The sequence below is a fragment of the Danio rerio genome, chromosome 22 (assembly GCF_049306965.1).
Source record: "Danio rerio strain Tuebingen ecotype United States chromosome 22, GRCz12tu, whole genome shotgun sequence".
In the NCBI taxonomy this organism is placed as follows: Eukaryota; Metazoa; Chordata; class Actinopteri; order Cypriniformes; family Danionidae; genus Danio; species Danio rerio.
In genome coordinates this window covers 12,831,474-12,859,463 of record NC_133197.1, presented here as the reverse complement: position 1 = coordinate 12,859,463, position 27,990 = coordinate 12,831,474, and the positions used below count along the sequence as shown (strand labels likewise).

The 27,990-nt window shown below is 34.9% G+C and overlaps 1 protein-coding gene across 1 annotated transcript in view; it reads left to right on the top strand.

The window, feature by feature from the left end:
* The first annotated feature begins 261 nt into the window (after window positions 1-261).
* Window positions 262-27,990, top strand: part of ahr2 (aryl hydrocarbon receptor 2) — a 118,605-nt gene continuing 90,876 nt past the window's right edge. Inside the window, 2 exon segments of the mRNA NM_131264.1 lie at window positions 262-542; window positions 21,518-21,705. Coding sequence (NP_571339.1) covers window positions 484-542; window positions 21,518-21,705 — 247 coding nt within the window. The 5' untranslated portion in view covers window positions 262-483.

The window sequence follows — 27,990 nt, the reverse complement described above, 5'->3', positions numbered from 1 at the left end:
TGAGGGTGCAATATTTTCAACAGTCCTCCTTAAGAACGCTTCTGTTTATGATTTCCTGAAAACTTCTCCAACCAATCACCAAGCTTGCTTGCTTACCTGCCTTGCTATCCAGCGCCTCTGATTGGCCTTATCTCATAACTCGCAGCCACTCCGCAGCCTGTAAGGGCTGTTGGGAGCCACTAGAGAATGACAGGTCGAAAAAAACAAAAAAGGAAGAAGGAAAATTTGTTCAGCTCACGCCATTGCCATTCGCCGTGGAGGGTGAAACTTTCGGAAACTTTGTCTTCGTTTTAACCTTCATTTAGTGTAAAGAACTGCCACTGACAAGAATTACATGCGGACTGTACATACTCGACTCCTGTTTGTCTACACGTGAGAGGATTTACCTGAACAACTCGAGACTTTCAACGGCATTTAAAGGAAGCTGAGGGAATTTTACATGCTAGTCATATTTTAAAGACTTCTCAGAGATACCAGACAACCATGTCGGCGGGTATCGGTACATATGCGGTCAAGAAACGGAAGAAGCCCGTTCAGAAAATGTAAGTTTTTGTGTGGAGACTTTCATGTTCAAGTTCAAAGCGCGCTCGTGTCGCGTGCATCAAGGTTGTTATATTGTAACAAAAATCGAACGTGTTTACGTATTTGCAACGTGCGCGTTCTGTTCAGTAAATACCACCGTCTATTATTTACTGTATAGAACTTTTAAAAATGGGCCAAGTTATGTTGTTATTTTACACGTTTATGATTTCATAAAGTTGGAATAAGTGTAGAAAAGCTCTTATATACTGTGTGTGTGTGTCTATATATATATATATATATATATATATATATATATATATATATATATATATATATATATATATATATATACTGTTTAGGTCTGCAAAATACATAAAATTGCATCTCTCTGGGGTAATTCAGACTTTTAATGACTCAGAATAATGTCGTTTATTGTATAAAAACAATAACAGTAGTAATAATAGCTTTTATTTTTATTTAATAGATTATAAAACCAAAATTTAATTTCTCATACATAAAAATAGTCTGCCATCTCACAACAGCTTTGGTTTTTTGCCATTTAAAATTGACATTCCAGTCATAAAGTTGATTATAAATGACAATTACAGCCAAAACGTTTGACGTCTGGCGACAAAGTGGTTGTATAATTGTGAAAACATTGAGTTTTTGTTGATCGCAAACAATAGAAAGTCTGAATTTGACCCAGTTGTGTATGCGTCGGGACACCTTAAGATTCGGGCTTGGTGTGTATAGTTCTGGGTCTGGCATGGAAATAGTACTCTTGTATTAATCATAATCAAGTTGAGAGTTGGCGGCGCTCTCACGCGATGCTTACACGAGGGAGGGGTGAGCCGGGGGGAGTATGTTATTGTAATCTGATATAGTCTTTTTTCACATCATGAGAACACAGGTTTTTTTTTTTTTTTTTTACTTTTTACTTTTTTTTTTTTGCCCGCTCCCCCCTCCTCAAATTAACATATTTTTAAGTCACGCAAACTCTTACGCAACTGTGGTGGAACTGGCTGAAAAGCCAAAGCACGCCTTTTAAGTTGTTGTAGGAGCTTGCTAATGCTCTGCTTTCAGGATTTCGCAGATAATTTGGTCAGGGGGGGAAGGAATTGTCTTGGAGAACGATGTTTTTGGAGAATACAGTTAATGCTGCTTATATATAGTTATGTGCATTGCACAGAGAACAAGACTGTGTGATTTACTTTCAAGACAATAACTTTCCTTTTCCTTATCTCGAGCTAGCTCACTTTACATTCAGTGTGTTCATGTTTCACATATTGCATGCAAATATAATGGGTAATTACAGTAGTATTGTGTTTACAATGCATGCAGGCCAACAAAAGAGTTTCATATTTAGCACAGAATAAAAAACAGTTGGAGGCAGTGATGATTATCAAACGCAGAGTGTTATTTCATGTCTGTAGTAATGCCTATAATAAAATATTGTTATTATTATTAATTATTTAATTTTATCGGTGACACTTTAGTTTAAGTATCAATTCCCATTAACTTATAGCTTACTACCTGCCTATTATTAAGATATTGGATGTTTATTAGTATGTATAGAGTATGATTTTATTTTACATCCCAAATCCTACCCAATACCTAAATCCAACCACTACCTTAATAACTATTAATGAGCCGCAAATTAGAAGGTTATTGAGGTAACAGTGTCAATTGATTTAGGTTTTTAAATAGGGTTAAAGCTTAAAATAAAGTGTGACCATATTATTTATTAAATTATGAATTAGTTTTTTTTCACATTTTTTCACAATTTGTTATTTAAAGTCAGAGTGATTACATTTTTAATTGTAATATTGAATATGAATGTTGTTGTTTTTATAGAAATATTTATAATAATAATAATCATCATCATCATCATTATTATTGTCAAAATAAAGGACATTTTCAAGCATATAAACACATGTACATAATTATCATTAACCACCATATGTATGATTTAACCACCGTCTGTATGATTAATCTTTATTATTTTAGTTGTGTGTTGATGTATTCAATGTGTGAAATAAAAAGAAATTAATTATAGATGGATGGATAAATTGCAAAAAAATGTAATATTGCTATTTACATAACCTCAAAATAACTTCAAAAGAACACGTTTTACACAAGATTTCTTTGTGTAATCAAACTGACTAGAAAAATGAAATTAAGAAATTTGAAAATTTAGTTCTACAATTAGTTAGTCAACGTGTCAAATTAACTAAAAACAACATGCAAGCATATTTTTTAAAGTTCCAACCACACACTTTTACAGTCTACTCAATGAAATCCTAAAAAAAGTTCACTCAGAATTCACCAATTAATGTCCCATTAAAAGTGATAAGGCTATTGGAAAATGTGCCAGTTCGCCAGTTAAGACAATAATCTTTCTGCAATCCCTTATGCCAAAAACTCTTTTTCTTTAATGCAACAGATCAGGCGCCAACATGCAAGTTTACAGCATGCGCAAGTAATTCTGCAACATGAACACTAATAAGAAGTATAATAATAAGTGTATTACTGTGCATCACCGTCACTCGAGCTGACCGACAGGAGGGATTTGTGTGAGAATTTACACTTGTTGATTTGCACCCAGTGCATTTGGCCCATGCAGAGCCCCATACCTGTTGACAGCCCGCTCTTGCCCACCCACTGGGTTATGTGTTTATTACGCCCGTCATTGGCACAGGAGACGGACGACCTTTGCACAGTATGTCCGCATTTCAGAATAGGTGCTCGCTGGAGCTGGAACTGCAGTGTGTGTATGTGTGTTTTAGCGTGCTGATAGACGTTAAAGTGAGCCAGGATGGTGAAGGCAAAAACACAAAGAGGGCATTGAGAGGGAGTGTAACCAGACTCCAGGCTTCACACCGCCATTGCTGGAAGTTGGAATGCTGTAGAACAGTAGAAGCGCTCTCTCTCTCTCTCTCTCTCTCTCTCTCTCTCTCTCTCTCTCTCTCCCAAAAGAACCTTGTCAAGATTTCCTCGCTTCTAATCTATGCAAAAACAAAAACACAGGCGCAAGTAATGAACTGGCTAACCTCACCCTTCTGCTGAAAGCTCACACTTGGAACCTCGACTGGAAGTTTTCAGCATCTCATCGGCGGGTTGACGAAATCTGCGTGACTTTGTTTGGAAAAGCACAGTTGATTTTTTTTTTAAAGGGGAAAAAATCTTTGTGAAACCAAAGTGTGGAATGGCAGCGCACAAATATTTTTACTTATAACTTAATATCAAAAAGATGGACAGCTGGAATGACAGCTGGAAATTTTCAGAATCTCATGGCAGGTTGAGAGTCTGAATGATTGTGGAATTGCTTGAAAAGTAGCACAGCATGTGCCAACATCTGATGGATCCTTTAAAACGACAAAAAAAGTTGCAAAGATTTTTTCTTTCTTTCTTTAAAATTACAGTGATTCAGTTTGATTTTTGCACACTTAAGCTACACAATGCAAAGAAATGGATGGAATTTTCAATTAATTTGACTATTATAACAATTATGTATTTTAATCATTATTTTCCAGACTAAAAGGAACCAAAAGATTACATCAGAAGTAAATGCAATTAAAAATGAAATACTATTATTGATAATGATGGAAAAAAAAAAACTTGGCACTAATCTTAAAAATCTACATTGATTGTTTTGTAAGAACTTTTATTACAAAAAAGAACTCAAAATATAATTTGACATAAAAACATAAAAATAATCTCATAATTTCCATCTAATAGAAAGTTCAAGTTGTCATTTAAGGGACCCAAAATGGTTCTTTTAGGAACTTTTTATTTTTAAAGGTAAAAATAAACACTATTGTGACTATTTAATGAAAAACTGACATGTACAGTCACTAGTTACTTCATTCAAAAAGTACCTCAATTACTTTATCGATTACTTATCGAGTACAAAAAGTAATACATTACTGTTAAAGTAATCTTTGAGTTTTTGAGACATTTTTAATGCCCTTAAAAATTTAAACATTTCTGTTCTGCATGGGAAATACACTTTTGATCAGCTTCACGGTTTTTATTCATTTGCGTTTTTACAACTAAAACACAAGACAAATTAAATAAATAATGTTTAAAAATAATTACTTTTTTTGTCGAACCAGCAGTACAAAAATAAAAATGTCACAAGGTGATAAACCAGCTGAATAATATATTCAGTAACAAAAAAGCCAAAAAAAAGAAAAGTGTCATAAAAGTTTTTATTTAACCCCTAAACATGTTCCTTCACAGCTCGAGTATGAAAAGAGCAACACTATACAACAAACACAAAACCTTTATTAAATAAATAAATAAAATTAATGTAAATTATCATTCAGAAACTGCTATTATAGACAACAATACATTTGACAAATTCTAAACAACATAACAGCTGCTCAAAAATGAAATCGATGAGCAATTTTCAAACTAACCACAAATTAAATGTGAAATGTCAGCAACTTATGGAAAGTGTATATATTCAAAGAGCAAAATCAGCCGTTGTGTAACAGCTGTAAAAATATTTAAAACAATATAAAATAATCACAGCATTTTTCAGAGCAATGCAACATTTTAAATAACATGTTCTGAAATATAACAGAAATGTGTCACTGTGTCTACTAAACTAATCAATTTTGCTATACAGATAGTTATTTATTTTAAACAACAAACATAATAGTAATTGTAATTGATAATAATAACGTTAATAGTCTCTCACATGCATACTCGGCCTACCTATTATTATAATGGAGTTAATATAACTCATTAACATAAGTAATGCTAAACAGTATTAGTTACTGTCAACAATGCCTTTACAGTACAAGGTTATTACAATTATTACAATTAAAAAAACGAACAAAAAAACGAAAACAGAAATTACAAATTTTTCGTTAACTGAAATAAAATAAATACAAGTTGAAAAAATATAGAACTAACTGAAACTTACAAAAACGAAAAACGAAGGACGTTTTTGCTATAATTTTAGTTAATGTATTTAATACATAAGCCTTTTAGAAGTAAGTCCATATACTATACGCTGCCAGTTTTATGCCAGGTGTTAGACCCCCATACAGCATATCAGTAATGTGTAATCCTGATGCTATTGGCCAGATCAGGCCTGTCCTCCTCCTGTCAGTCCTTGCTGTTGCTCCCGTGACAAAAACAACGGTAACACTTTATTTTGATGGTCCATTTGAGTATAGGTAGACTGTCTGCTGAATATCTTTTGATACAGACATTCAAAAGACATTTAACTAACTATAAGAAACTTTGCTAGTACATGCCAACTTACTGTACTCTAAACCTAACTCTTACCTTGACCCTAATCCCAACCTAATTGTCTCCTTATCTAATGAGAATTAGTTGGCATGTAGATGCAATGTAACTTAAATTCAACAAACGGACCATTAAAATAAAGTGTGACCAAAACAACGACTGGACATGACCCGAGCAGACACTTAAAAGAATTAATTTAACAAATTTGTGCCCAATAACGGGTCTTAATTGCGTATCAGTGATCCTGATCGCAAAGGAATCATTCTTTTTAACCAGATCTTAACCGATTGAACTAGTTTACCAAATCGAACTGAATCATTTGAAACAGTTCACGTCTCCAGTAAGCACTTATCCACAAAGACTTTTAAGCATGCCTGATATGCCCTCTGACTCAAAATAAACTGATTTCCAGAGTTATTCAGGTATTAGTACAGTACACAGAGATCTAATTTGAGAACCGTGCACAAGCAGTAAATGAGACCTTGCTCTGATGGAACTAAACTTGAACTGCAGCGCGGGTAAACAGAGGGCTTAAATGAGAGGATCTAGCGAACAAACGTTTATTCCAAAACAGCAAATCTTAATGAAATTTAAATAAGTGAATCATGCTTCAGTTGGGTTGCAAAACATAATTGTAAACTTTCAGATCATGCTGATGTTGAGCTTTAACATGGGAGGATTGTCACAAAATAAAAACTAAAACTAATGAAAAATCCCAAACTATTGTAACAATACCATTTACTCGTTATTGCTCAACACTGTCCTTTCAAGAGTTCACACTTAGCTGATGATTGATTATAAGCAAGTTTGGCATGCTGTCCCGGGAGAGAGCCCTGAGCTCGAAGGCTCTTGAGCGCTGGGCTCCCTCCCATTTGGAGGAAGAGGGAAGCCTTGAGCTCAGGTAGATCTCGACAACTCCCCCTTGATAAGAGCTGATGACTAAAAATTGAATGCTATTAAAAGATATGCTGCATTATGAGATTACCTGTATTGCAAATTTAGATTTATCAATTTACTTGTTGTGCATGTTTTTGGAATGTGGGAGGAAACTAGAGGACATGGGGAAAACCTGCGCAAGCACGGGTAGAACATGCAAACTACACACAGAAACGACCACCAGCCTGTTAAAGGACTAGAACCGGTGACGTTCTTGCTGTGAGGCGACAGTGCTAGTCACTGGGCCACCGTGCTGCCCTATGGAGGGAAAGGTGAAAAGGTAGGGGTGGAAGGGCAGGGCTCGAAATTAACTTTTTTACTTGGTAGCACCGGTGCTACCAACTTCAAAAATTTAGGCGCACCAGAAAAAATTTAGGAGCACCCACCAAAAATAATTAAGCACCGCTGCAAATTGTATTTTAAGGGATTTATTGTATTTTAAAACAACATCAATTAGGACTAACAAAAACTAGAAACAACTATAACTAATGCTGTAATGACATTGATATTTGTGTGCAATAATTCCAAAATGAATGTCAAATAAATATAAAATATTAATGATGATGAAAATGACAATAATAGTAACAATGAATTACATTTGTCATCATCATGCTGCCTTGAATGTGCTTGAATGCAAGTTTTCTGCTATAAAAAGTCTGTTACTTTATGAAAAACAAATGTATAGTTTGCATCAAACAAAAATTAGGCATTGCAGTAAGAAATATTTATTTTGTACTGCTGTTTATATATGCATGTCAGTTTAATAAATAATATTTCTGCTACAAAACAAACAAAAGATTATAATAAATAATTAAACTCAAGGCTGAAAGCTGCAAAACAGTCATCAGTAACTAAATAAAAATATATATATACACCTCAAAAAGAATAGACAAAAGAAAGTAAGTAAAGTCTCACTTCTATCACTCTTTAAAAGTTTTGGTTTCAGTTTTTGTCAATTTAAAGGTTCAGTCTGAGCTGATTTTCATTTTTCTGTGTTAGTGGAAAGCAGGCGAGTCAGCCGACCCAATAAATGAGCAGGTTGAGCAGGATTCTTGCGGAATACCGCTGTTTGTTATGAGCCGCAGTTTCAGTCTAAACTTAGTAAAGGCGAGCTTCTTTGTCGATGATATGTACAGTATTAGATTTGACTTTTAGCGGACATTTGCGCTGAACATGCAGTGAATGCAACGCATCGAGATTCGACCGCTTTCTCCGAAAAGCACGTACTCGATTGATCTCAGCTGGCGGATCAATATTCACCACGTCATGATCGCTCTCATCTGCACCTCAACTTTAGGTGGGGTTTGCAAACCTGTGTGCTTTAAGTTTTCACTCTTCAGCCGTTTGCATTTCCTGTAGTCAAAAAAAGCTCCTTCCCTGTCATCTGACAGCGGAATACCTTGCGTGATTGACGGCTTATATAAACCAATATAGCGGCAGGGAAGAGCGATTCAGCACGTTTTTAGAAAAAATCATAACAGGTCGCACTACAACCATTATCTGCAGTCGCACTAATGCTCCCATATATATTATGAGGTCGCATAGATAAATTTTCGGGCGCATATGCGACCAAAATGGTCACAATTTCGAGCCCTGAAGGGGGGATTCTTCAAATCGAAGATGGCTGTAGTGAAAAACCCTGGCTCTTTATGGTGGGTTAGGAATGGCCTGATTGGTGGATCATGCATGCTAATGCAGAACCAGCCGTATTCAATCATAATCATGTGTCCTCTCGAAATTAGTTTATGAATAAACCTCACTTAGTAACTGAAGAGTTAAAAAACAGACAGTATTGTAGCTATATTTAAAGAAATATAAACCCAACGTGAAATTCCTATTATGCGTGATCGGAAAAATAATGATATTTTGCTTTGTTTTTAATCCTTACAATAATAGTGTAATGATATGATTTCAAAAAAGCAATGATAACATCATCCTTTTGACTATTATTGCATGTCAAGAATCATTTTAGAAGCCTCTTTTGTGCTCAACAAAAGAACGAACATTATACAGACGATTAAACGATGACAGAACCATAATTGTTCAGTAAATTGTGCAATTTAAAGTGAGCTTTAATCACAAACAATACAAATATTATTTAAAGCACATTTATAACCAAAGTGCTTTCCAGCAGTTAAAGCTTCATCAACACTTAAAACCATTGGCGCTTTTAATTGTGCTGAATTTATTCCCTTGAGCACAACCAGATTGGCCCAAAAATGTTGAAGTCGTTAGGATCATCAGCTGTAATTTAAAACTTGCTCATCATTTTAGAAACAGAATCGAGTAAATGAAGCTCAGCTGCTTTGTTTATCGCCCACATGACGTTCCTCCCCCAGCCGTGACGTAAGGATGTTCGCGCCCTTGACAAAGCATCTTCGAAAAGCCCATGTTTACTGCGATTGTGCTTTTTGAGAAGGGTATTTCTGGCCTGAGTGCTCGAGTACATTGAGACCAGGCTTTGATGTGCGCTGAAAGAAATTTGGGTCAGCACCAGGGTAGAAAAGTCCCTCCCTCGCAGAGTAGAGTTTCAGCTTGTCCGTCACTTCGAATGCCCACAAGTCTTGTCTGGAGTAAGGTATGAGGAAAGCAGACACCCGATAATGATGCTGATGATGTGTCTCTCTGCTCGGTCAGATAATGTTTGAGGCAGTGACCTGAACATGCTGACAAAACTTCAGTTCGCACCCGTTGACCTTAAAGGAACACTCCTCTTTTGGAAATAGGCTCATTTTACCACTCTCCGCTTGAGTTTTAGCATTTTTTTAATGCATTCAGCTGGTCTCCGGGTATGGTTGGTTGCACTTTTAGGTTAGCTAAGCATAGCATAAGTCATTGAATCAGATTAGACCATTAGCATCTTGTTATTACCTCTAAATTTTGCAGACATTTCCATATAAAAAAATATAATTGTTTTTTTTCAACTGTAGTTTTTCGATTATTATTATTTTTAGTAGTAGAAGTAGTATTAAAGATGTATTTATTATATGGAAACTTATTTTATAGGGTCTAAATGTAAGGTCTTTTATCTATATTTTTATTATTGTACATTTTTAAATATGTTTTAATTTATTTTACAGTTGCTGCAAAACCAAATGTATGCATTAAATAAACTAATATATTCCATTTTAATTTGAAATGTTAATGTAAATAAGTAACTTTAAATTTTACTTAATGCAAAATTTAATTGTTTGACTTATTTTTTAGTATGTGTATAATTATATATATATATATATATATATATATATATATATATATATATATATATATATATATATATATATATATATATATATATATACAAACACACACAGTTGAAGTCAGAATTATTAGCCCCTCTGAATTATTCACCCCGTTTAATTTTTCCCCGATTTCTGAGAGATGATTTTTTCAACACATTTCTAAACATAATAGTTTTAATAACTCATTTTTAATAACTGATTTTTTTTTATCTTTGCCATGATGACAGTAAACAATATTTGACTAGATATTTTTCAAAACACTTCTATACAGCTTAAAGTGACATTCAAAGGCTTAACTAGGTTAATTAGGCAGGTTAGGGTAGTTAGGCAAGTTATTGTATAATGATGTTTTTGTTCTGTAAACCATCGAAAAAATAAGCTTAAAGAGGCTACTAATTTTGTCCCTAAAATGTTTTTTTTAAATATTTTTTACTTTTATTCTAGCCAAAATAAAACGAATAAGACTTTCTCCAGGAGAAAAAATATTATCAGACATACTGTGAAAATTTCCTTGCTGTTAAACGTCATTTAGGAAATATTTAAAAATGAAAAAAAATCAAAAGGGGGGCTAATAATTATATATATATATATATATATATATATATATATATATATATATATATATATATATATATATATATATATATATATGTGTATATATGTGTGTGTGTGTGTGTGTGTGTATATATATATGTGTGTGTGTGTGTGTGTGTGTGTATGTATATATATATATATATATATATATATATATATATATATATATATATATATATATATATATAATATTTATTTATTTTTTAATATAAACAAATGTTTACAGGGCACATTCGGCTGATCTTTGGGTCTGGATGGTTGCAATTTTAGCTTGGCTTAGCATAAATCATTTATTCAGATTAGACCATTAGTATCTCGCAAAAAAAGCAGTTCTAGTTTGTTGGTTTTTATTTATTTATTTTTTATTTAAAAGTCTTGATTGCATATATTAATAGGAGATCCTCAAAGCAGTACAACAAAATCAGTTCACGATCCTTTTACCAATGAATCACTGAATCATAAGTTTGAATCAATTTAGATGTTAAAAGTGATTCACTAAAAGAGATTTAAACAAACCAACCGTTAACAGCATTTTTTTTGTTTTATTGACATTTGAAGAGATGATGCTTACTGTAAATATTAACATTGCCAAATGCAATTGGAAATCGGTAGGAATCAAAAATGTCCAAATATCTAATGTAAGCAGCCTTCTCGGAGACAGTAAGATTCAGTGAATGTGTGCCATTGGAGCCAATTTTAGTTCTGTTCTTTCCTTTTTTTTTCCCACAACTTGGGTTTTTGATCCAAACCAGATGTGGCTGAGCTTCAGCTGAGGTTATCGGGTGGAAAACAACCGCTGTTGGCTGAATTATTTTTTTTCTTTTCTTTTCTTTCTGATCTCAGATCTGTTTTCATGTTTTCTTGCAAAAGGAGTTTGGTGAAGGGGGAAGGGCATGAGATTGCATTAAAACACAACATTGAAAAGTTTGGACGCACAGTTGACTCGGTTTACTTTTCTGTGATCTTCAAAATCTTTTCATCTAAATATTAGTTGTAAACTTTGGGTCAACTTTTTTTGGTTTGCAGGCATCTAAACAACAAACTATTGTTACTCTGAATTACATTTTAGTGTTTTTTTTTGTAAATTATGGTAAAAATGACTCAATTATGACCAACAGATGACACCCAGTGCAAATAGTTCATATGCCAAAAAATTCCTGTTTGTCATATTTAGTTCAAGAATCATTTGATGACCTTAAAAGACATAATTTCAGCATCATGGTGCATATAATTAATCATAATTTTAGATGAATACCCATGGTTCTTTAATCTGCTGTTCTACTAATTTATCAGCAAGAAGGCTTTTATCTGTTTAATTATTGCTAAAATTGTATAATATAATAAATATAGGTTTTGACATAAATGTATCTGTTAAGCTGAATGAGAGCAGAATGGTATTTCAGCCAAATTTTGGCATATTCAGAAACATTAAAGTAGAAATTCGCTTTCATTTAATATTCTTTGTATTTGTATAAAATTATGTTTTGTAAATTGATTCATATTGAGCTGTACAACGCTGAAAAATATGCAGTATTGTGGAGTTTTGGAATAATGATATTACTTCCAATAGATTATTTATCATATATATATATATATATATATATATATATATATATATATATATATATATATATATATATATATATATGTATGTATGTATGTATGTATGTGTGTGTGTATGTGTGTGTATGTGTGTGTGTGTGTGTGTGTGTGTGTGTGTGTGTGTGTATATATATATATATATATATATATATATATATATATATATATATATATATATTATAATTTTTTAAATATTATAATTGTGATTTATTTTGCGATTTGATTTACGATTTAATTTTGTAGTCAAGCTTCAGCTCAATAATCTGAAAGGCATGGTAACAATTCTGAGACAGCTCTTAAAATTTTAGTTTTTGTTTTTGTTTGTTGTCTGTGACTTTGAAACCAAAATATTCCCATATTACGAATGCTGCTTTGACATTATTTCGGCTATTAATGCCTCTGAAGTAGCAGACGCCATAATCTCACTTGTCAGTGCTTTCCTGTTTGTTTTCTTTTTTTTTTAATTGTGGGCTTAGATCAGTTGTGTAATTCCGATTGGGCAGAACGAAAGTATGCTCCCTCAATTGGCTAGTAAGACCGTAACACACGCATTTGCTAAGGGTGGGGGAAATTAAATAATACATCAAATATATTTTATATTGCAGCCTCTTGCAATTAACTAATTGCGTTGCTTCAAATTGCGATTGCGATTAATCACAGCCCTTGTAAGGATCCCACTATAGATTTAAGTCTAATTCAGGATGTAAAAAGTCAACATGCAAACATTTAGACTTCAATATGCTAAATGAATGACTTCTTCAGGTATTCTGATTCTATGGTTACATTTACACGACAACGATGTAGCCAAAAATGTTTTGATCCTTGCATTTTAAAAAAGTTCATGTCCAATAATTATTTCAAAAGATCTACATTTACACATACGCTATTAAGAATGCCGGGTTCCACACAATTGATTTGTGTTGGGACAACATAAAGGAATTAAGTTAACTCATTAGTTTTCACACAATTAGGTAAATTGCACATAAAACAATTAGGTTGTCCCTAAAAAACTAAAGAATTATGTTGTTTTAGCTCATTTTAAATAAGTAGTTTGAAAAAGCAGCAAACATCATTTTTTGAGTGTATGCCGGGCCAATTTTTGGTGTAGTCAATTTGTTAGTAAACTACCTGTAGGGAAGTGATGGACTGTTGTCAAAGCTCAGGTCTGTATAATTGGCGATATATGTAAGGTATTGGTCGTAATTTGAAGTAAATACACACTTTGCTTGTGAAGCGTTTGGAAACACTTAGTCAACAACACTACCGCACACTCTGCCATTGTGTGTTTGTTTGTGCTTCCCTTAAATCCACCTAAACGTGTACTGTGCACATGTGGGACGTCGTCACTTCTAAATTCTTTCTTTCATTTGCTTTTGACTATTTTCATGGACACCGCAAACTTCTACTTTGAACTCAAAATGTGTGTATTTTTGGTCCACAAATGCCATTGTCATGTAAACCAACAGACATAAAAGGTTTCCCGTATTTGACTCAACATGTTGTTGTGTAAACTCCCCCATATTTGCTGTTGACATTTTCCTCACTTGTCTGTACAGTAATTCCACCCAGGGTGCGAATTACAGCAAGTAGGTTGCAGTCGGGAGACCTCCAAAGGGATTACTCCACAAGTAGGTTGGGTTTAGGTTTGGTGTAGACTTAAAGAAAACAGGAAAGGGCGGACTTAATAATTTGGGGGCCCTAAACAATTCCAGGTATGGGGCCCTAGCATTTTTGAAAAAAAATCTGCTTGTTAAATTGTAGTGTATTTAAATAAATATATATAAAAAGCATATATTTTTTTTTTACATTTTTCTGAATTACAGAAATTTACCAGAAATTAAAAGTTAAGTAAGATCTGTAATTTAACGTCCGTTATTTTACAACAAATTTCTGTAATTTAACGGCTGTTATTTATTTATTTATTTTTTTCTTGCACCCCAGCTGCTGGAAATAAACCATAAAATTACGAATTATTTTTACAGTGTATATTTTATATATTTTAATATTTAAAGAAACCTTTATTTTCTTAATGTAAAATTAAAAGCAATAATTTTTACAAATAAAAGCAAGTTCACAAACTATGTACTGCAGGGGTGTCTAAAGTTGGTCTTGCAGATCTTAGCTCCAACTTGCCTCAACACACCTGCACAAATGTTTCTAGAAAGCCTTGTAAGAGCTTATATAATAAATATCGACAACGATGTTTTGGATTATTCTTAAACGCCTGAACCATTTTAATATTACTGTTATTATATTATTAACTACCTCCAGAACTTTGGCTATGCTTCGCGTCTGACGCATTTAAATGCCACCACGTGTTCATTGCGTGTCGGTATCGTCTTCTGGGGTAAAAGTGATTTATTAAATGAAGAAAAGATTCACGCAGGAAGTGACGATTTTATTCTATTTAACTACTTGAATGCAAACGCTGTTTATTCGCACATCTTTTATGCAATATTTCATTTTTGCGCATACATTTAATTAGCATTTTTGAATGGAAACATAGCTAATGAAAACTACTGAAAGAGCTAATCAGAACGTACTGTAGGTCAGAATACACTCAATATTCCTCAAAACATTTAGTTTAGTTCAATTAAATAAAAAAGTTTGGTCCACTGAAGCATTTTACACAAACTAACAAGACCCTCCCAATCTTCAATGTATAATTTGCACCCTGCTTCCTTTCACCATTAATATTTCAATATATTATGCAACTCAAATCTAGATACAACAAGGAAACATCTTGAATAAATCAATAAACTTTTTTTTGTAGTCGCTAGAAAATATTTCTGAATCCTAATTTAAAGTCGATAAAGCATGCGAAGTTGGTCGACATCTTTGCCTAGTGTGTATAATCAACAACAAAAAACAAGGATGTCGAAAAGAAGATTTGCAGGAATGCACCTTGGGATTTGTAGTACATTTTTTCTCAAGCTAGATTGCCAAATGTCTTCAGATTGTTCCTTGTTGTCCTCAGTAAACCTTTAGAGTGGTGCAGTTCATGCAGACAGAGAGAAAAAAAAACTGTTGTGCAAGAATGGCTGCAAACATTTTAAAACCGTCTTTCCAGTGGTTGGTTTTACAGGACGAGTGCCAACTCTGAAAGGAAACAGGGGGAAAAGAAAGAGCTTGGTTGTATGTATAGAGGAGAGCCAAAGCGAGAGCGAGAAAATGTGCTGAAGAAATGTGCGTTAAAACCAAACAAGACTCTGGGAGAACAAAGAGACGAGTTTTCAGATGGTCCATGGTGTATTGTGTATAAGTCGGCATGAGAAACTGTGTTGCGTGTTGGGACCTGCTAAAGGAAAACAGTCATGATGTCATACCTCGTGTGATTGGCTTGAAACACTTTTACACAGGAGGGCAGACGAAAGAATGAGAGATGTCAGATGTCCCAGAAGTGATGTCTTCAGTATCCTAAAATAAATGAATTCAGCCTCGACAACCCAAATATCACTGGAGCTAATATTAAATTTTAGGAGAAATTCCGATGCTTATTTATTTTGCTCTGTAATACTTTCTAAGCAAATAATAACAGGCAGTGGACCACTAAAACAAAGTGACCATGAAAAAACTAAAAACTATGAAACGGTTTGGTTGGAAGTAATTGTTAGTTGGGCGATGATAGCACGTTTGTCTGTGAGACCGTGCTTTAAAAAAATGATTTGACCATCATGACGGACCCACAAAGACCTCTGTGACCTTGCTTTATTGCGTCCATGTGTTTTTCATTCTGCTTAACTGCAAAAGGCACGACCCAGGAATATATTTACTCTATGGAGACATTTTCACTTTAAAAATATAAGTATTTTGCTATAGCTATATCTTTTTTGGCTATATTATTTCTTAGTTTATTATTATTATTATTATTATTATTATTATTAATTTGCCTTGTTTATGAAAAGCTATATTATAGGGTCTAAAATATAGGGTCTAAGTATGTTTTTTGTTATTATGTAAATAACTTTTTATTATTTTTATAGACAAGATTTGTTTTGATTATTGTACATTTTTAAGTTCATTTTATTTTAGTTGCTACAAAAAAAACTTAGTTGTATGTTTGTATTATGTATTTAAGATAATACAGTTGAAGTCAGAATTATTAGCCACCCTTTTAAATATATATATATGTCTGATAATATTTTTTCTTCTGGCAAAAGACTTATTTGTTTTATTTTGGCTAGAATAAAAGCAGTTTTTAAGTTTTTTTTAAATCCATTTTAACGTCAACATTTTTAGCCCCTTTATGCTATATAGGGTTTCGATTGTCTACAGAACAAACCATCATTATACAATAACTTGCCTAATTACCCTAGCCTGCCTAGTTAACCTAATTAACCTAGTTAAGCCTTTAAATGTCACTTTATGCTATATAGAAGTGTCTTGAAAAATATCTAGTAAAATTTTATTCACTGTCATCATGGCAAAGATAAAATAAAGCAGTTATTAGAAATGAGTTACTAAAACTATTATGTTTAGAAATGTGTTAAAAAAATCTTCTCTCCGTTAAACAGAAATTGGGGAAAAAAATAAACAGGGGCTAATAATTCAGGGGGCTAATAATTCTGACTTTAACATTTCAAAATAAACTTTAATATACAGTTTATGTAAAGTCATTTTAAATTTAGCCTAATGCTAAATGGAATTGCTTGCTTTATTTATTTATATATATATATATATATATATATATATATATATATATATATATATATATATATATATATATATATATATATATATATATATATATATATATATATATATATATATATATAATATTAACTTATAAATGTTCAGCAAAATAAACGTTTGCTCTCTTGACCTCTTAAGATATTCTGATTCTTAGGCTACATCTTGTTTTATGTTTTAGAATTCATTATTCAAGTTCTATACCTTGATACTGTTTGACTCTACAGAAAGCCATAAAGTGCTGTTTTTGACTTTATTTGACACACCTTTAAAGTGTCACCTTAATCAATCTAAATTAATGATTTATTTTCATTCAAATAGAACTATTTAAGCCTTCTTAGGGCTTAGGGACAATTATGATCAATGGAAAAAATATATAAAATTTTTTTTTGCCCTTATAGTTCACCTGATAAGTTGACATTACGAATGAGAGATTTTTGAATGAAGATTGCATGACTTGATTTTAAAATAATTGAAGGAAACACACACTATCTACTATCTATGATTATTTATTGAACCTCAACGTTGAATAGCTGAAATTAAAACACACATTGCCTGATACCAACAGTTCGTTTTTCTTATAAAAAGTGAAAATAAATAACTTGCTCTTTTGGAAACAAAATTATATGTTTTTCATATTAAAAGTAAAAAAATAGCAGTATCTCTTCTGAATTGAGTAACTTTTGCATATCCTGTAGATAATTTTTAAACGGTGCATTTCTTGAATCTTCTCTATTTAATTAAATATTTTAAGCAGTAGGAAAAGTAATTGAAAAATTCACCTGAATTTTTTTTTATTAATTGTGGCAAAAATATTGCAATGTCAAATCTACACATTTTAAAATGCTTTAAAAAATATTTATTTATGAAAATGTTATTTATTTTTGTACATTTTAATGTCCATGAAAAGAAAACCAGTGTTTATCACAAAAATATATATTTAAAAAAAATTTTAAATAACATACTTTTTTTCACATGGGAATGATAATCCTGGAAAAACTTGTTCAGCATGCATTTTGCATGTTTAGATGTAAATTAGACCAATTAAGCCATTAAAAATGCATTTGACGACACCCCCCCCCCCCACCCCCCCAAAAAGAAAATAAATTAATAAAAAAAAAAAACAATTAGCCACACCTTAAATGTAGATAAACACTTTTTAACCAGGCTGAAGGATGTAGTTCATTTTTACCTCAGTTTGTAAATTGCGAATTGAACATTGACTCATCTAGCTCAGCGATTACCAATAATTGCCATTCGGATTAACCAAATCTCCCAAGAAATGAAATGATGGGTGACCCAATGCGGTAACAACAATAACAAGCCCCTCCGTGTCACTTAAAAGAGCTGGAGCGCAGGGCCGAAGGGGAAGGAAGGGGCTGAACGCTGTCCTTTGTCCCTGAAGGTTTTTTTTTTTTCCGCGTTTAGTTTTACTTTCTTTCTGGGAAAACATAATTAGGGTCCGGCTGGAATGGCTAGAGTTACCGCTCCTAGTCTTCTTGGCTGGCAGGCAATGAAAAGGCCATACAAGCTTGAGTTACAGTCATAGTTTTGATGGCCGCGATTCCAGTAACCATCCTCAAGCTTAGATAATGGCTTTTAAAACAAGATAGACCAATGTTTTAACAGTGAATAGCTGCTGATTTGGTTTTTAAAAGGTTTAAAATCTTGATTGTTTTTTTGTACATCATTAATGGAAAGCCTTAAAAAAAGGTATTTGGCTGGCACTTTCTTGGCTGAAGCGTTGGCCGAAACTGAGCTATGATTAGACCTTTCAGACGTCTATGTAAGGCCACAAACATGCAGGAAAAAAAGGTTGATTCAATTCAAAGCTTATAAATCATTACTCCACGCTTCCAAGCATTACATACCGTGAAACCCAATGGTTATATAGGCTGCCTTGTGATTTCAGCATTCACAATAAAACCTAAGAAAAAGTATTTATTGGCTAAATATTTCGCATTTTGCCAGTTAGTCTTCTAAAGGACTTTTTGCTTTTACAATAGCCACTGTGTCAGATTATGGGATTTTGACTTTTAAATTCTTGTCTCGTCATGTCCAAGAAACGTGTCAGACTTGCACTTTGCTCCCTGACCAGTCATCACTTGCCATCTTTAAAGGGATGGCCATCATTAAAGAGATTTACTCACTATTTACTCGCCCTCAAGTGGTTCCAAACCTTTATGAGATTCTTTCTCCTGTTGGACACAAGAGAAAATATTTTAAAAGAAAGCTTAAAACCACTGATCTCCATAGCAGGAAAAACATACTATGGAAGTCAATGGTTTCCATCTTTCTTCAGAATATCGTCTTGAGTGTTTAACAAAAGAAAAAAAAACTCGTAAAGGTTTGAAATATAGAAAGGTTGAGTAAATGATTTCAGAATTTTGGTTGAACTATGCCTCTATTGACGTGTGATGTCATCAAGAAGGCAGAACTAGTGACTGACTTCCTGAAACAAATGTAAACAAACCTTAAGGAGACATCATAAAGGCAAGATTGTTGTCCTTGCTCCAAATATGTTTCCTTCATTGCACAATACCACCAAGGAATACTATATTCTTTGTAGTTTTACCATGTTTGAGTTATGTCAGATGTCAAGGAGAGCCAAAAATAAGTAAATAAATAAACTTGCAAGTGTTTTAGTTGTTAATTTGAGAAATTGTGATTTTATGCATTACAACATAATATTTGTTTCACCACTCGGTTTATTGTATTTAGATGCCCATTGTTGTTGACAAATCACCAAAACATCCAATGTCAAATCAGCCTGATATTGTGTAGTCTGAACACGGCTTGAAATATTGTTCAGGAACCAAAGAAAATAAGAATGTTTTGTTTATCAAAAATCCAAAACATGAGATTGATTATCTAAGAACTATAACACTGTCTGAAAGCTCTTTAGAAGCCCCTATTTATACATATTTAAAGGGCTGATTTGTACCAAAACAAATGATAAGACAGTGCTGGATTGTTTATGTTTTCGTGAATTAAACCTAGACACTCATTTTTTGTGGTGCGTCGTCTTTCCCAATGCTTCTTTTTAAGCCATTTCCAAATATTAACATACATGTGAGCCAGTTGCTGAGACTTTTATTTCAGTATTTCAATTCATCTTTATTTCTGTTGCGCTTTTATAATGTGGATTGTCAAAGCAGCTTAATATTGAAGTTCTAGTAAACTAAAACTGTGTCAGTCCAGATATCGGAGTTGAAGTTCAGTTCAGTGTGGTTTAATTTTCACTGCTGAAAGTCCAAACACCGAAGAGCAAAACCATCGATGCGCAGCTCCACAAGTCCCAAACCAAGCAAGCAAGTGGCGAGGAACAAAACTTGAGAGAAATCAGGTTTAGTTAGGCACGACTATTTCCACTTTGGCCAAAATACTTGTGCAGAGCTGCAGTCTAGGCACCGGGGGATGGAGAACGTATGCTAATGTACTTTCTACTGAAACTGAATATTGAGTAAAGCGTGGGGTTTTCTTTTTGTGCTTCATTCCCTCAACGCAAACTAATGGTTAGAGTAAGTAATATTGTGGCTGAAGCCATCAAACTGACCAGATTTCAGAGTTGAAGTTTAGTTCACTGTGGTTTAATTTTCACTGCTGAAAGTCCAAACACTGAAGAGCAAAAGCATCAATGCACAGCTCCACAAGTCCCAAACCAAGCAAGCCAGTGGCGAGATACAAAACTTGAGAGAAACCAGTTTTAGTTGGGCACGACCATTTCTACTCTGGCCAAACTACTTGTGCAGAGCTGCAGTCTAGGCGGCGGTGGCTGGAGAACTGACGAAGGAGAAGTATGCTGATGGACTGGAGAAGTATGCTGATGTACTTTCTACTGAAACTGAATATTGAGTAGAGAGTGGGGTTTTCTTTTTGCTCTTCATTCCCCCAACGCAAACATAGTATGAGTTAGTAATATTGTGGCTGAAGCCTTCAAACTGACATTATCTGAGAAGGACCGTCGCTTTAAACGTGGCTCAGACTTTGAAGGTTATCAAAGCAAACATTTTTTCAGTGGATTAACTCAATTAATTGTTCACCTAAAGAATAACAATGTGAACAAAATAAACATTGTGAACTTTGATTTAACATGGACCTTAAGGTCAACTAGTCTCAACAATGATCCTGTGGGCCAGCCTGAACACCCGCTGGTGACCTACTCACACCTGCAGTTTCTCCACGATGGACGTCCAGCGTTCGCCAGCCCCCGGCGCCTAGACTGCAGCTCTGCACAAGAAGTCTGTCCAGAGGAGAAATGGTCATGCCCAATTGAACCTGGTTTCTCTCAAGGTTTTTTCCATCACTTTCGTCAACTGGTGAAGTTTCATTCATTGCTACTGGCTTGCTTAGTTTGGGACTTGTGGAGCTGCGCTTCGATGGATTTATTCTGCAGTGTTTGGACTTTCTGCAGTTAAAATTATTCCACACTGAGATGAACTAAACTGAACATTAACTCTGAAAACTGGACGAACACAGTTTCAATATACAAGAACGTCTATGCAATCTACATTGTAAAAATGCTATGGAAATAAACGTGAATTGAATTGAACCTTCGTTCATTTATATTTGTAAAACAACGAAACACCACTAGACTTGTTACTGTCAAACATGCCACTTATGGTCCATAACAAGCAGACTAACCCAAAATTTCTCTCCTTTCCCTCCAGACCCAAACCACCACCCCCTGATGGTGTGAAATCCAACCCCTCCAAACGGCACAGAGACCGGCTGAACAGCGAATTAGACAAACTGACCAACCTTCTACCCTTCTCAGAAGACGTCCGTGCACGACTGGACAAACTGTCAGTGCTTCGACTCAGTGTCGGATACCTGAAGGTCAAGAGCTTCTTCAATGGTGAGATTATTACTTTATTTTATCTTGCGTTCTGATTGCTTTTCTTTTTTTTTGGCGCCGTTGTCCTGTGGCTGCCGACGCATCATCCAAGTGTATACTTCACTCTGGTCATGATGTGGAGAGACCCCCCTTATGATTGGGTGTATGGCCATACACGATAGATGTGCTATATAAATACACCCATCACATTACATTTAAATTTTATCATTCCAAAAGTTACATAAAATTACAATTACAGCTGTTGTTTTGTCTTTAAAGGCAGTTTTGTTACAAGCGAAACATGATGTAAAATCTTGAGAAAAAACAAGTTCTGTACCACTGACACAAAATACAGTGAAGTGAGGACAGGAAATGATGTAGAGAATGAGGAACAGAATCAGGAGATGTCAAAAGCATGATTGAAACTCGTGTTACCACATAATCTTTCTGAGAAATTTTAGCAAAACTGATACATTATGTTATGTTCACTGTTGCAATGCCTCTTAGTCCTTGCGGTCATTTTAAAGGGATAGATCACCCGAAAATGTTTTTTGAGTTTTTTTTCTTTTGTTGAACATAAAATAAGTTCTTTTGAGGAAAGCTGGAAACGTGTAACTATTAAATCGTATTGTAGGTAAAACAAATACTTAGAGAAATCAATTGTTCCAGGTTTTCATCTATCTTCAAAATAGCTTTTGTGTTCAACAGGAGACATATTGGTTTGAAACTAGTGTAGGTTGAATAAGTGATGACAGAATTGACACTTTTGGGTGAACTATCCCTTAAAGGGAGAGGATGTGGCTTTAGAGAAACCATGATTGATGGTTTTCAGCATGCCTTAAACTGAAAATGGTTCTCAGAACAATGATTCAGTCTTAGTTCTGTGGTGATTTACCGTTTCATTCTGAACAAAATGCTAATTTGATTACAGAATTTACCGGAAGGTTCATGTCACATGAATTATGTGCAAGACACTTGTGAGCTCAGCTGATATGTTTATTATTTTCATGAAAAGATCACATGCTGGCCGTGGGGTGAAGTAACTACTTACAAATACTCAAATTACTGTAATTTAATAGTTTTTCTCAGAAATTGTAATTTACTACGTAGTTTTAAAAACATGTATTTTTACTTTCCCTTGAGTACATTTTTAGTGCAGTATCTGTACTTTTACTCCACTACTTTCCTTCAACCTGCAGTCACTACTTTATGTTTCCCTTTCAATGGGGATTAGAAAATCAGTCCTGTGATTCTTGTCCAATCAGATCGCACACAGAAGGTAAATCGCATCAGAATGATTTACCTTAAGACATTGGCGATTTGTAAATGCAGCAAACTGTTTGGAAGCATTAAAAGAGTCCAAGAAGATGTCTAAAAGTTTTACATGCATTGACCCAGAGATGCATGTCACGGATGAAAAGATGACGATGTTTACTGTATGTTGACCGAAATGGCCTTAAACACCCAACAGGCACAAGACATCAACATGATGTACCCTAACGTCAGGGAGACACCACATTTTGTTTGGAAATGAAAATCAGCTTAATATCAAAACTCAACGTCAGGCCTACGTCATTGTATGAAATCCAACCTAAAATCAACAAAATATCAACATCTAATTAGGTTACAGATGTTGGATTTTGGTTGACATAACTGATGGATAAATGTCAGTATTTGACGTCAATTTGACGATGGTTTAAGATGTTGGCTCGATGTTGGATTTTGGTCACTTTCCAACACGAACTAAAATCGACCAAATATCAATGTTATTGCACGTCACTATTGTACATCAAAACAACATTTTCCTTAGACACCGGCTAGACATGGAATTTTGGTCACCTGACATCACAACCTAAATCTAACCTATTGTTAATGTCTTATGATAGTGTGTTCCTGCTGGGCAATAATGCACTACAGAATGTTCCGTTTACACACACACATGCACAAATTACATGTCAATCCATCAGCTTTTTATACCGTATTGCTTGCTACTCTTGAGTACTTTTGAAAGAATTACTTTTACTCTACTTGCACTACATTTTAGGCAAAGGTACTTTTACTTGAGTATGATTTTTTTTTTGTACTCTTTCCACCACTGCATGCTAGTGGGTTTTAGGGTCCTTTAAATTGCATAAAAGTACAGTTTTCCTAAAAATGAAAATTACCTCATAATTAATCCTCCCTCATGTGGTTTTAAATCTTTATGTTTCTTTATGTTAAATGCAAATGTTGGTTTCTTTTGACTTCTATAGTGGGAAAGAATTACTATGAAAGGCAATGGGTATTTTCAACAGAAGAAATAATCTCAAATAGATTTTAAACAAATGAAGAATGAGTGAATTATGACAATTTTCAACTTGGGGTGATTTATCCCTTTAACAGACTTGTCATCATACAGTAAATCAGACAGGGTTTCACTTTGATTTAGATTTTTTTGTAGTTTTTTTCTGGCTAAAAGGTATATAAGTGTAAACAACCCAAAAGGGGTTTGTAACTTCAGGATCGTTTTCTCAGAGGGCTTCAGATCTTGAGACAAAATGCTTGTTTGTTTGTGTGTTTTTAGAAAAGGCTCACAAAAACATTTCAACATGACCTTGCAAGGAGTAACGTAGAATCTTCTCATGGAGTTAATCAAGTTACTAAGAATAATATAAAGAGGGGAAGATTACATTAGTAGTTCCCAGAACTAAAAGTACAAAAAAAAAAAAAGTTTTTCAACCGCATTATAGACGACAAATAAGTCATAAATGATATTTCGCAGTAGGATGTTATGCAAATGTAGTCATATCTGGTGAGATCCAGAATTAAGGGATGTCATCTTTTTTTAGTAACAATTGTGACATTTGAATTCTACTGGCTAATCGACCTGTCAAAAACAGATGTTTCTTTGTCTTCGCTAAACACGTACACAGGATGAAAATAGGCTAGAGGACATTGTTGACATTGTCTACTGCTATCATTCCTAGATGATTATAAAATGACAAGACATGGACTTTGCTCATCTGTCTCTGTGTGAACTTTGTGTTAAATTTTAGCTCACGGTATCTGGATGTAGGGTAGTATTACATTTTGCTAAGGTAACCATTAATCGTGTCTGTTATTTTCAAAGGAGTCCATTGTTTAAGAACTTAATTAGACTTGTCCACATTGACCTTTATTCTCCTTTCCATTCTCAGTTTAGAGTTCTTTATCTTAGACTCCGTTATCTAGCATTTTTTTACATGATAGTGGCAACAATCATGTGTCCTCTTTGCTGAGCAAGTGTGGCAGCTATGAAGTGCATGCAGAGAATGCCATTGTGAAAAGACAAAGGACCTTGTGGAAAATATGTTTGAAGTCATCTTAGCACCATCAGAGTGCAAGAAAGAAACAGGCAACGTTTGGCATGGAGAGTGCTGAATCAGACAACATGGAGTTTCTGGCACCATGCCGCACTCCCCACCTTGTTCTGTCACGCTGAGCCCTCCGAATAAACACGCAAATAGACATTTGGCATAGACCTTGCGCTGTCTGGATAGCCATTCGAGCAACAAAATGAGTTCTGAGGAATGGTTAAAATTGTGTTTTTGCAGGACAGAAGGTCTTACCCTATGACTATGTCATATAAAAGGTCTCTAACCTGTTGTTATTTCACTGCCAGACTCAAACTTCCTTTTCCTCTAAAAGGAAATTCATCAAGTCTTTCCCTTTTTTTCTGCCACCCTTACATTTCTCATTGAAAATCTGCCCTCAAAACAAACAGACCACCAAAGGCTCCACAGAGCCCCGAAATGTGCCAGGCTGCTGCCCCCAGCTAAGCTTCCTTTTATTGTTCTACAAAAATAGCAGCAATTAGAAAGAGGCATTTGGGGGAAGAGTAGAATGGGACTGTACAGGAAAAGAGAACGACGCATGATAGCAGACAGTCCAAAAGAAGAGATGTTATTTTCAACCTGCCCACAAGATTCACAGCTGCACAGAGCACTTGTGAAACACTGGAGACCAAAATGATCAAATTAAGCATGCCTCTCTGCATTTGTTTGTGTGCAACTTCCCTAGTAACCACAAGTGTGAAGCTGAGAAACGAGGGTGGCATGAGGCCCTACAAGTAGACATATAAATATATATATATACATACCTTCATTTAACTGCTACAGACAGGAAACACAAGGTGTTATGGTATCATGTTCTTTTAGCAAGAAAGATGAGTAACAAAAATGACAGGAAGAAGAGATCAGTCAGACATATCCAACAGAGGTGATAGACAGATGCCTCATTTCCTTGTCTTTCCATGATTGCACTGTTGTTTTCAGCCCCCTGTCACCTGATAAAGTACAGTCTAGGTTGCTGTATTTACAAAATGTACATTAGCCTAGGGATTGCGCTGTACTGCTAAGTTCACAGCAAAAACGTAATTAAGTATTCACGCAAGTAGATTGCATACAAAGTCTATGGAAATAGCCGAATGTAGGTGAATTTCCATCAGCACAGCGAATGACAAGGAATGCACCATTTGTTTGCCGCAAACGCATGGAATTTGACACAAATGTTCAAGTTAAAAAGTTCAATTTGCTTGATGTGAAAAACATCCCACACACGCTGTAAACCCAGCATAAAAAGTGGTTAGTTACTTAAAAACAGAGTAAACCTGTAGCCTTTAAAGCAACATGTTGACTTTACTTTTAGAAAGTGAGTAAACCTGTTTGAACTGGCAAACATTAATTTGACATGACTTCATTTTTTCTAATTTTAAAAGGGGGGAGGGGGTGCAGCGATCGCTAAATAAATATCGCAATTGGTGGTGGGGGGGGGGGGGGGGGGGGGGGGGTGAACATGGTAGGGCAGGCCAGATTTACGGTAGCAGATTTACTGGGAAATGTCCCGGTGCTCGCTATGGTCAGTCCACCCCTGACCACATAATTAATTTACTTTAAAAATTTAGTAAAACTACCAATTTAAGTAGTCAACTATTTTCTTACAGTGTGGGTAATATTCTGCATATTTTGTAAATAATTACTGTAGAATCAACAAAACAGCATCTTGGGAACTTACTAGGAACTTTGGTGTAGTACAGAAAGGCTTGATTTTGCCCAACCCAAGCTATTTTGAATCCCTCTGCGACAGCATTAATTGGATCAAAGATACGAATACAGTTACTCCCTTATCAGCTTGTCTATTTTCGTCACTAACTGTGAAACGCAGAGAGAGGCGTGCCCAGGGCTACAGATTCCTCTTCGTCTGGCTTCTAGCAGGTCAGACACCGCCTTTACAGAGAATGGATCTTCTGTTGGTGTCCTCCTATCATCCAAGGCCGCAGAGACAGAGGGAGATGGAAGGATCTAGAAGGTTGCACTGAGAAAAACCACAAGAATCTGTCCCACGGTGAGATGCACAAGTGGGACATTGTGTGTGCTGTGTTCCCAGCATGCATTAGAGCCGGGGCATCGTTGTGTAGTGATGAGGGTCAGGTCTGGAGGAGTCGCTACATAGAACGGTCCTTGTCTGAAGTGTAATGTGGTGTGTCATTGGTCTAGCTTGAATTTGACCTTAGGGATGAATTGTTGGCTTCAAAATTACTGTTGCGGCACCGAGTATGACAGAAAGAAAGACAGAGAAAGATTCCTGTAAAGAAAAGTTCATTGTTCCACACTTTCTTCCTGCACTTCATCTTTGCCAATTTATTGTTTAAACAAGTTTCTATGCTTTTACCCTGTTCAAAAGCTTTTAGCCTCACCCTTGTTCTTGCTGCAAATTTCTATCACGCGCTCGCTCTCTCTCTTTCCCTCTCCCCCTGTTTTTCTGCATGGCATTTTCTGCAACTTATCTAAGGAGAGATCACCACGTTCCTGACGGTAAATAGATGGCAGGGTGAGGGCGGTAGGGCTGAGGGAGGGAAGGGTTAGTGCACAGAACCCTGAGGCACTACTGCACGCTATGTGGGCGCTGCAGGTAATGGAGATCTCCAGACCACTTGAGGTCTCTCTTATAAAATCTGCCTGTAGAAGAAGCTAAACTTACCCCCCTTAGGTCAGTTAAGTCGGTACTAGAGGGCTGGTGTTCTGCAGAATTTTGCGCCAACACTAATCAAATATACCTTTAAGATCACTAGGAAGCTAAAGGCAGAACACCGGCCCTCCAGGACTGACTTTTTCCATCCCTGCCTTAGGTGGTTCATTTCATCAGCTTTACTGCAAAGATATGTACAGTGTACAACAAGATTTGCACCCTTCAGATTTCACAATTTGCACCGATTGCATGTGTCAGACTTCTACAAGGCCACAAGTGTTGCACTTTTAAAAAAAGGTTGTGTTCTTTAGTTCGTAGTGT